Genomic DNA, 11436 nt, shown 5'->3' on the forward strand with positions numbered 1-11436 from the left:
TTTGTTGTATCATTTTAATATATGTATATATGCAATCTATAAGATAGATAGGATGATTTCACCCCCCCCCCTCTCACCCCCTCCCCCTCTCTCTCTCTCTTTCTCTGGAATTCTAAAGCCGAAAATCCTAATATTATTATACTGGAGCTGGTTAACATTACCATGAATAAACGTTTAAATTGAGTTATACTTATAGTCATAGTTCCATTTCTATATTTTATTTTTTCTCTCTCCAACTGGGAAAGAGGGGGTATTGAGTATGATCTTGACTTTCCACTTCCAGCCGATATTTGCATTCATTGTCTGAATTTTTGATAAGATAAATTATATCTAGTATTGAAATGGGTTGATACATATCAGAGTGTAAGAATACAAGCGGGTCGAATTATCAGGAGAGGTGATCTCTTTGTTTTTCGACATCTTTTAAATCCATCGCGGAAACCGATTGAAGGGCAAGAGCTATGGAAACAACTTTATACGATTAAAGGGAAGAGCCCTGCCGATGGAACTACAGAGGTGTTGCATTAATGAAATTATTGTTCGAAACAACAAAAAGCACCCCAGTGTATCTTTTTGTTTGTGTGCAAAACATATACTTACACCAGGGCATTACAATTTTCAATGGCCGTATAGACATGACTATATTCCCCGCATGCATACGTGTTTGCGAACATGTATCTGTCGTCTGTTTTGTAATTTGCCCACATTGATATAGTTTACCTGCATGTTTGTTCATATAAATGATTTTATTTCCACCTGCCTTTCTATCTGGGTTAACTTTTTGAAGAAATAATTATATGTCGCCTGTCTGTCTGTATCTCCCTCTTCCTTCCTCTTTAGTTATCGTTATTATTTCCTAAGCTCCTCTCTTTATGATTGACTTTGCCTGTCTATTTGTAACTTTGTCGCCTGCCTGTCTGTACATATCTATACTCTCATTTCTCTATCGTAATATATTCTTTCATCATTTTCATCTCTTTACCATTTTACCATGTTAAAATTCCTTTCAAATATTTACCTTATATAAAACGTGTATGATATACCTCTCTGTTTTTTCTCTCTCTTTCTCTTTTTTCTCTCTTTCTCTTTGTTTCTTTATTTCTTTCATATATATAAGGATCAAAATAATTATCTATATCTCGCTCTGCATTTTTAAAGATAAGATTGTCAAAGAAATTCAATGTCTGGAAACATTGGGAAAGTTTGATTGCATGGTTCATAATGGTTGTTTTATACTACAAGAATTTGGAATCAACCAAATGAAAAGAAGTTGATTAAGTTGCAGAGCAGACATAAATAAACAGAAATGGGTGTTTAGGACTAGACACACATGTGGCATGAAAGTTTGGTCCAAGATTTTCAACTGCTTCTCATCATATTCTAGTAAGAGCAATCATTCAGTCAAGAGACAGTTCTGCTATGATATTTAAAGACTTCTAAAAGACATTGAAATAAGGAGAGAGAGCACACAGTAACTTTTTAGCTTTAAGAATACCATAACTCAACCTTCTTTCTTTAATCTGGAGTACACACTCTGTCACACTGGCACCTCTTTCTTTGTTTTTACCTGTTCACTGTTTGCTACATTTCCGGCCGACTTACGCGCCTTCATGGCAACCATGGACAAATTAATGATTCACAGCGTTTAAGAGCCTACCTGTCAGTATCGCAACGTCTGAGTAACAACTGCCTAACAAAGTGAACCGTGAACTGTCTCACTCCCCTTACCCCCCCCCCCCCCCCCCCCACCCCCACCTGCCAGTAGCAGTTATTGAGAGAGTTTGAGGGTACTGTCAAGCCTCCCACTCCAGAATTAAACATGTTGCGAGTTCGAGGCACAGTGTAGAAAACGAATGCAAGAAAAGCACCGAAAGTAGTGTTGGCATTAATTTGCAGGTCAAGACAATCGGAATTATTCCTCCAAGCTAGGAATTGTTGGCGGTTATACTCTACAAAGATTTAAATCCAGTGTATGATAATTAATGCACATTTTTCATGGGAGAGAAAATGACAGGAAAAAAGTTTACTTCCTGGCCTGATGGAAATCTATATGTACATCTTTAGAACGTGAAAAACAGCCAGGGAGGCTGTTCAGTAAAAATAAAAGGAGAAATGAAAAATAATGTCGAAGTGCAATTCGATTAAACTTAAGTGAATTACCTTATAATACCTAATACCTAATACCTAATAATACAAAAGTATTATAAGATTATGATATATGCATGAAATTTTAAATACAATAAGCACAAGGAAATGCTTTATTTATGAACACATACATGTACGTTTTGATACGTTTGCTAGCGTTAAGGAAGGCCTATCAGGAAATAAGTCCAAAATAGTAGCTAACTAAAAAAAAAAAATAGTTAGCTCAGTGTACGTGTCGTACTTTTAAACAATTTGTGAAGCTCTGAGGGCTTCAAGTGACATATGTCTAGATTTGATAGAAGAATTATGTAAAGGGGGTAAATCGTTATAGTTATCTCAGTTACAACTGCAATCGTCATGTAATTTTGTGATATATTATATCAGACCCAATATCTTATCAAGAAACTTTAACTCATGGGTTTATTGCATCTAGTAGGGAATTCTGAACTTTTGCTTACTTTATTACTTAAATTCTCTCAAAGGTTATTCCAATCATGGGAATACTCGTAAATAAGCTTAATGACCCCTTATCTCCTTTAATGAAAGAAGATGAATTATCTTGAGCAGATTACTGCTTTACTCCTGCTTTTTCAAGTGTGGGTAAACATAGGACACGATAATAAACATGAAACGGTTTAATTTACGAAGCTTATGCAAGAGAGGAAATGACGTATATTTAATAAAAATGTCTTGTGACCAAATGGATTATGAAAGATATTTTTAATTATATAAGTAAGATCGATCGAGAGAGAGAGAGAGAGAGAGAGATAGTTAGGGGGACAGAAAGAGAACTATATGTATAATGCATGTAAACGCAATTAATTTCCGTTTGGACCATACATTTGAATTGAATTGAATTGAATTGAACTATGTTAGGGCATGTGAGGGCAAGTCCGAGCCATATCGTCTTATACGTTTAATAACGACCACATCTAAGATTTAGTGATTAGATAACTGTATCAAACTGATATTCCTAGTAGAGCTTGGGTCAGACAAAGAGCCAGGTAAACTAGTATTCCACCATGTCTACGTCAGTTTATATTCTCGGTTCTACTCAATTATACAACTCTATAATACTTCACAATGTACGGGACGTAATCAGCGCTCAAAATACACGGGGGCGATGGGCGATTCGCCCCCGTGAGCTCCATAATCGCCCCCATCATGTTGTCCACGGGGGCGATTGCAAAATTAAAAATCGCCCCCGTGGAATTATAAAATAAAGATTCTCAGCGAATGGAATAATATTGAAAAGGATGCAATTCATAATTGTACTCTATAATTCTCACTTAACATATTCTCTCTCTCTCTCTCTCTCTCTCTCTCTCTCTCCTGTCTTGCATAAAGAAAATATGAAAAAAATATTTTGCCTTGATTAAGAAAAATTGAAAATGTTATCAGTATTAAACAGGGAGAAGGAAAGGGGAGGAAATTAATCAAAACAAACACTGAAGAATCCAATTCAGTGTTCTTTCGTGATGCATAAGAATGAAAGTACATTAAAAGGTGAAATAATAAATTGAAGTGCGATGATAAATCAATTCTTTGACGTTGATTGATTGAATAAAAAATAATGAAACAATATGGTCTGAGGGTCATTATATCTTCGAATATTAGAAAGTTCCATCCACCATCGTGTTGTTGAACAATATTTGCAATTTAATTTTAATGCGGTGACATGTCGGTTACGAGTAGAAGGTCATATCAGGCTTCTATATTTTATAATACTATCAACAGATATCTGGATATAGACACTTCGTCACATCAAGCTACGAGAAAGTATATCATCATCTCACAGAATTCTACTCGAACACCGCATGGAAATTCTTTTCACCCTTTTTTTTCTTCTTCTTCTCTTTTGGTCCCATTTAGCTCTCCTTTTTTCCTTTTCCTTCCTTCTCTTTCTTTTTTTTTTTTAGCGGGGGCGGGGGAGGCAAAGGCCTTTTGCCCCACCCCCATCCGCAACTTGTTGGCGGGAAAATTGCAACTGCATGATATCCCCCTTCTTTTCTTTACTTCTTCCTCAATTTTCCTTCCCTTTATCTCCTCTTTTCCTTTTTCTTTCCATTTCCTTCCTTCCTTCTCTCTTATTTTGTTTTATTGGGGGGAGGCATCAGCCTGGGAGGCAAGGCCCTTTCGCCCCCCCCCGATCTCCTTCTTCCCCCTTTTCTTTTCTTCTTCCTCTTCTTTCTTTCCCTTTCTCTCCTCTTTCCCTTTCCCTCTTTTCCTTCTCTCTCTCTCTCTCTCTCTCTCTCTCTCTCTCTCTTTTGGGGAAGGGAGAGGGGGGGGGGGCAAAGCCCGCTCACCCCCGCTGGAGGAAATTAATCAAAACAAACACTGAAGAATCCAATTCAGTGTTCTTTCGTGATGCATAAGAATGAAAGTACATTAAAAGGTGAAATAATAAATTGAAGTGCGATGATAAATCAATTCTTTGACGTTGATTGATTGAATAAAAAATAATGAAACAATATGGTCTGAGGGTCATATATCTTCGAATATTAGAAAGTTCCATCCACCATCGTGTTGTTGAACAATATTTGCAATTTAATTTTAATGCGGTGACATGTCGGTTACGAGCAGAAGGTCATATCAGGCTTCTATATTTTATAATACTATCAACAGATATCTGGATATAGACACTTCGTCACATCAAGCTACGAGAAAGTATATCATCATCTCACAGAATTCTACTCGAACACCGCATGGAAATTCTTTTCACCCTTTTTTTTCTTCTTCTTCTTTTTTGGTCCCATTTAGCTCTCCTTTTTTCCTTTTCCTTCCTTCTCTCTCTTTTTTTTTTTAGCGGGGGCGGGGGAGGCAAAGGCCTTTTGCCCCACCCCCATCCGCAACTTGTTGGCGGGAAAATTGCAACTGCATGATATCCCCCTTCTTTTCTTTACTTCTTCCTCAATTTTCCTTCCCTTTATCTCCTCTTTTCCTTTTTCTTTCCATTTCCTTCCTTCCTTCTCTCTTATTTTGTTTTATTGGGGGGAGGCATCAGCCTGGGAGGCAAGGCCCTTTCGCCCCCCCCCCGATCTCCTTCTTCCCCCTTTTCTTTTCTTCTTCCTCTTCTTTCTTTCCCTTTCTCTCCTCTTTCCCTTTCCCTCTTTTCCTTCTCTCTCTCTCTCTCTCTCTCTCTCTCTCTTTTGGGGAAGGGAGAGGGGGGGGGGGGGGCAAAGCCCGCTCACCCCCGCTGGAGGAAATTAATCAAAACAAACACTGAAGAATCCAATTCAGTGTTCTTTCGTGATGCATAAGAATGAAAGTACATTAAAAGGTGAAATAATAAATTGAAGTGCGATGATAAATCAATTCTTTGACGTTGATTGATTGAATAAAAAATAATGAAACAATATGGTCTGAGGGTCATATATCTTCGAATATTAGAAAGTTCCATCCACCATCGTGTTGTTGAACAATATTTGCAATTTAATTTTAATGCGGTGACATGTCGGTTACGAGCAGAAGGTCATATCAGGCTTCTATATTTTATAATACTATCAACAGATATCTGGATATAGACACTTCGTCACATCAAGCTACGAGAAAGTATATCATCATCTCACAGAATTCTACTCGAACACCGCATGGAAATTCTTTTCACCCTTTTTTTTCTTCTTCTTCTTTTTTGGTCCCATTTAGCTCTCCTTTTTTCCTTTTCCTTCCTTCTCTCTCTTTTTTTTTTTAGCGGGGGCGGGGGAGGCAAAGGCCTTTTTCCCCACCCCCATCCGCAACTTGTTGGCGGGAAAATTGCAACTGCATGATATCCCCCTTCTTTTCTTTACTTCTTCCTCAATTTTCCTTCCCTTTATCTCCTCTTTTCCTTTTTCTTTCCATTTCCTTCCTTCCTTCTCTCTTATTTTGTTTTATTGGGGGGAGGCATCAGCCTGGGAGGCAAGGCCCTTTCGCCCCCCCCCGATCTCCTTCTTCCCCCTTTTCTTTTCTTCTTCCTCTTCTTTCTTTCCCTTTCTCTCCTCTTTCCCTTTCCCTCTTTTCCTTCTCTCTCTCTCTCTCTCTCTCTCTCTCTCTCTCTCTCTCTCTTTTGGGGAAGGGAGGGGGGGGGGGGCAAGGCCCGCTCACCCCCGCTGGATCCGCGCCTGCATCTACCTTATATCTACTAACGTTAGACCCTAATAATGGATCTAGAAGATTGATTGACCTGGTCTCAGTGACGGGTAAAATTTTTATGTTCTCAATTACCTGGTCTAACCATGAAAACCGTCTAATGTTACTTTAGATTTTCAAACAGTAACAGTTACGACCTAAATTAGGCCTAAGGCCAAGGGCTGTACTCTACATTTTAATAACAATTTAACGTTAACGTTAGACTTAACTTAAACTGTTATTTCTCTGTGATACAAGTGGGAAAGGAACACTTCTTTTTTCAAAAAAAAGAAAGAAGAAATTTCCCCCTTTTTCCCCCCTTCTTTTTTCCCAAGGGGGGTGGGGGGCGGGGTGGACCCCCTCCCCCCTTGATCCGCCACTGATCACGGAGATAAAATTATAAAGCTATGTAACAAGTAAATTTCTAAGAGGGAGAATGCCGACTTAAATAAATGATAATGATAAAATACCAAGGAATTTAGGAGTTTCATCCAAAGAAATTTGTATTAAAATAAGAGCCCCCGTCAGCACTAAAAGAGCCCCCGTGAGAAGGTTCACGGGGGTTATTTTTTTTGGAAGATCCCCCGTGGACAAAAATTTAATTTAAGCCCTGGACGTAACCCTCAGCGTGGTCGTGACTGTCTGCTAGGTGTGGGGTAGTTCGGGCAATCATAATCTTCAAATCCTCTGCATAACATTATTACTCAATTTCTAGGTTTTAAAAACAATATCCATGTACTAACAGTGAAACCGCAGAGCTGCCTATGATATTTGATCTGACCAGACGCTAAAGGAGTCCCAGGCACCCCATTTCCTCCATCCCTTTTTTCAGCCTTTGATCAAGTGTATATGACCACAGTAACGTCACGACTTATAGCTCATAGGGACTAAAAGTTTAAAGCCTAGGGCATTGACTGTGAGGAAAAAATTGTACTTAGTTTTTTGTTTTCAAGAATATGTAAAGCCCACATGTCCGTAACACCTTTGCAAACAATTTGCTTTCAGCGAATATGAGGTGGAAGGTTATAACCTTTTACACTTGCTGGAAAGGAGAGCCGAAAACTCCGTAGTAGGTTACAAGAACGTGGACAAAATATCAACATTTAATCCAACAAATGTAATAATGCAAGGGGGAATACATTATCCATAATTCTCCATACACAGAAATCTCGCAAAACCTTTGAAAAAACTCTCAGAATGTATACATTCTGTTTATAATATTGTTGTTAAGCACAACGTAATTCCAATAACCTGTTATTAATGAATGAATACAATTCTTAGAATCCATTCTGCGTCCATTACTTGTTGATGGGCAAGCATCGGACAAGCTTTCAGGTTGTTAAGAACAACCTTTGTTTAAAAGTATGCATAGCATTTGAAGAAGTTAGTAAACAGGACTATTGAAAATAAATATGAGAATGCGGTATATAGATATATGAGACATTACTCTGATTACGATCAAACAAACAGTGTTTGATGTCCCATCACTGGTACGATAATTATATTATCGTAAGTACGTTTTCTCATAATGCATAAGTGAAACAAAGGTGTCGTGTTCTTCAGGAAATCATTAATAGGCGTTGATAAATCCTGGCACGTAGAGCTGCTAATCAAGTGCCCCTCAAAACTAAAGGATTTCCCGCCTTTTATGATGACTTATCCATATCCGTCGTGATTCGTCATATTGCTCTCCTCTATGAAGCGCTCAAGCAGTCAAGCTTCACAACAACAACAGAACCCAACACATAAACTTGAACACGCATTAATGAAAATGTTTGAGCTCTGCAGGAAGGATATCATAATTCTTTTGTCTGAACTCTGAACGTCAGGTTAACCATTTTGTCGTTTATGCTGTTCGTAGGGAAGGGAGACACCGGTGAGAGATATTCATCGATATCGAGAAGTAGTAAGAACACTTGACGAAGCACCACCGTCAAACCTGCTACAGTACTCACATAATAGAAGGAAAAACCTCTCTATAAAGAACACAATTTTTTCTCTATTTTTTGCCTTGAAAGGATAAATATATATATTTTGTAGTTTGTAGATATATGTGTGTGAAATATATTCGTATATATTTTCACAATTATGTGGCTCCAATTAGTCGCGAGCTGTCGAAGCCCATGCAGTGAAATATTATATGTTTAATATTTATTTAAAAAATCTCAAGATTTTGAATTGTTCCTCTTTGAGACTATATCACACTGCATACATGATCGGCAATTACTGCCCTAAACGCAACATCTCTGAATAAAACGTCTCATGAAAACTTACCCAGAATACAGCATATGGATAAGAGGAGCGACTTCATTTTTGTTACTGGACTTCGAGAGGGAGGATCCAATAATGGCAACAGACGAGCAATACGTACCGAATCCGTTGTCTAATATTGGATTTTGCACCTTGCGCACTTACAACACGAGTTGGTGGCTTGTTAGCCTTCTGACTAGGTCAATCGGGCAATCCGATTAATCGTGAGTCGTGTCTACGCCGACTGAGTTGAACTGAGTTAGTGAACCCCTTTTGCAGCCAACCTGTACAACTTCGCAGGAATTATGAAAACATGAATGTCACGTATGCCATTAGTATTCCTATAGTATTCAAATTATGTAAGGAAACCCGTTTACTTTCTAGACTTCACTATCAGACATTTTGAGTGACTGACTTGCTTCTATTTTCATTGGTAATAACATACATACAATGAGCTGTAAATGGTACATACAAGTCTATTTAATTAAACGAGCACGCTCGCTAAATTCCATTTGACGAAGAACGGTCATTATTTTCCCACAAAAAGACATTTTACTAAAGCCCTTTTGTTTTGAAAGAAGTTCTAAATTAGTATTGTCTTTCAAATGCCGTTGGAATTTAACCCTTTCATTTTTTGGCCTGCAACTGTGACATAGTTCCTATAAAGTTATAGTGTCAGCCGTCTGCGTCTAGTGCATGAATTTACCGTGAAAAGGGTGCATTAATGAAAATGTAAAGGGGCACTTATTAGCAAGGAAACGGACATTTATACATGTATAAAGAGCGGGAGGGCACTCATTAGAAAGGACAGTGGTCAGATGTCCAAGTAAAAGGCGATATTTACCAGATTTGAAAAGGGAGACATATTTTTCTTATTCATTTATTCATTATTTATATGTTTCACATATCTTGAAAACATTGCTCATTCATTACACAAATTGGGTGTCAACGTGGTCCTTTACAAAGGTAGATTTAAAAAGAATATATAAGTATACAAATGAAACGAAGCATGCGGAGGAAAACAGTATCAAATTTTATTTCGCAAAAGTTATTAAAAAACAATAGAATAAATAAAGAGGTTGGGCGCAAAAAAAGAAAGAAGGGTGGGGTTATCTGCCTTTGAACCTTTTTGGTGTATTATTGTTCTACCTCCAAATCCTCGTTTACTGTTATCATTACTAATGTAGTCTCTTAAATTTTGCAATAATCCGTTGCCTACGGGATCCGGGTAGTCCTTAAAGGGATCCGGTAACTTTGTCTTAGATCCTTTAGAAATAATACTTGATTTAGCTCATGCTGCAATGATAATTATTAACCTTTAGGTCAGTCAGCAACTCCATGACTTTTACAACCCGATCGCCTGTCTGATTATCAAGATATTTATGATTGGAATTACAAATTTTGAAAACCGTTCGCCGATCGGTTTTCACAACACTACAGTCTATTGGGGAAAACGAGTATGGTAAAACCGGTCACTCAAAGATTTTTACTTTTTTGAGGCACTTCTTGATCATTTTGAAGTGCGATTTTTTTTAGGGCTTCAATATTACACCATAATTATCACAGACACTCGTAACATGTAGGACCGTGTATTTCAGATTTAACATTGTTAAACGATCCCTTTAAGCCTGTGGGAATAAGATAATTCAGTATTCAGTGGGTAAAGTTTCGCAGTCAAATTAATTTATTTATGTATGTTTATGATGTTACTTCAGGTTACATCATACCTAAATGATACCGAGTTGTTTTTCATGTTCCAGGAAATACTAGGTAATGTCTCACACACAGGCAAATTATTTTATCACTATTTATTCATTGCATTCTATAGCTTTTTTCGTTTTATCTTTTGGTAATGGCAGACACTATATTATTCATTTAAGACCCGTATGTTTATCTTCGTTGACCGGTAGCGTTATCATATAACCCATATTAGCCTTCTAACATCTGTCCAACTTATCAAAGCAATACGTAATAATTATATTGATACAGGTGCTGTATTTCCGTGTATGTGTACATTGCATGTGCACACTTTGGAATCAAATACATGTAGGATGTAAACTGCAAAACTGCAAATTATATCTAAAATATTTTTTTCTTCCTGAAAGCATTAGAGCCTTAGGTTTTACATGTTCATGTAGATATTTCATATTTGATAGTTGTTTACACTTTTATACAATTATAGAGTTGATAGTTTTACCTCCGTCTTATGTTGTCATTGTTGTTCAGTTGATGAAATCTTGCCTTCAATTTACGTGTGTTGTTTGCTACCAAACAACCTTTCTTCAGTAACAAGTGTTTTTCATTTTTGTCTTCAAATATCTTTGTACCATTTTATCTAAATTTTTTCCATGCCCCAAGTGGGGCCGTTTAAGAAATAAAACAAGCCTTTCAACCTTTCAATATGTTATTTCATGTGTTGATTTATACATATTCAAACATGTATAAATCAATACATGAAAGAACATCGACATTTCATTGAAAGTCGAACAACACTAGCTGCTCATATTATGTATCGTATATAAGGCACTGGAAGCCTTGGACGACAAAGGAGTTCATAGTCCTACTTGTTCATCAGTGTTGCATCAATGACCAAGTTACAGCTAGTTCATTATATATATTTTGTTTTATGTCTGGCAGAATACACGTATCATTATCCAATTCACATACCCAATCTACAGGTAGAATGTATTTACAATATCTCATGCATTTTATTGTTGTACCGGCTAGTCTGCGCTGCACAGACTCTATTTTGTCACTTGCACAAAATTCCATTAAGCTTTGAGCTTAGCCTAAATTACGGACAAGTCTCTTGTTGTTGTTGAGCTGCAACACAGAGCCTATGAAGTGCAGTTATAGACAATGAAGTCTTCATAATCTCATATTTCAGACACTTTATTCCATATTACGACATAAATTTATGATCTGTTCCTGATA

At 37.3% G+C, this 11436-nt stretch overlaps 1 protein-coding gene across 2 annotated transcripts in view; it reads right to left on the reverse strand.

Moving 5' to 3' along the window:
* LOC589972 (xaa-Pro aminopeptidase 1) overlaps positions 1–8744 on the reverse strand; it is a 39836-nt gene extending 31092 nt beyond the window's left edge. For both annotated transcript variants that reach the window (XM_030995054.1, XM_030995055.1), the window contains exon 1: positions 8527–8744. In XM_030995054.1, coding sequence (XP_030850914.1) covers positions 8527–8563 — 37 coding nt within the window. In that variant the 5' untranslated portion in view covers positions 8564–8744. The remainder of the gene's footprint in view (positions 1–8526) is intronic.
* Between the last annotated feature and the right edge of the window lie 2692 nt (positions 8745–11436).

The sequence above is a fragment of the Strongylocentrotus purpuratus genome, unplaced genomic scaffold (genome assembly GCF_000002235.5).
Source record: "Strongylocentrotus purpuratus isolate Spur 01 unplaced genomic scaffold, Spur_5.0 spur5_scaffold_21, whole genome shotgun sequence".
In the NCBI taxonomy this organism is placed as follows: Eukaryota; Metazoa; Echinodermata; class Echinoidea; order Camarodonta; family Strongylocentrotidae; genus Strongylocentrotus; species Strongylocentrotus purpuratus.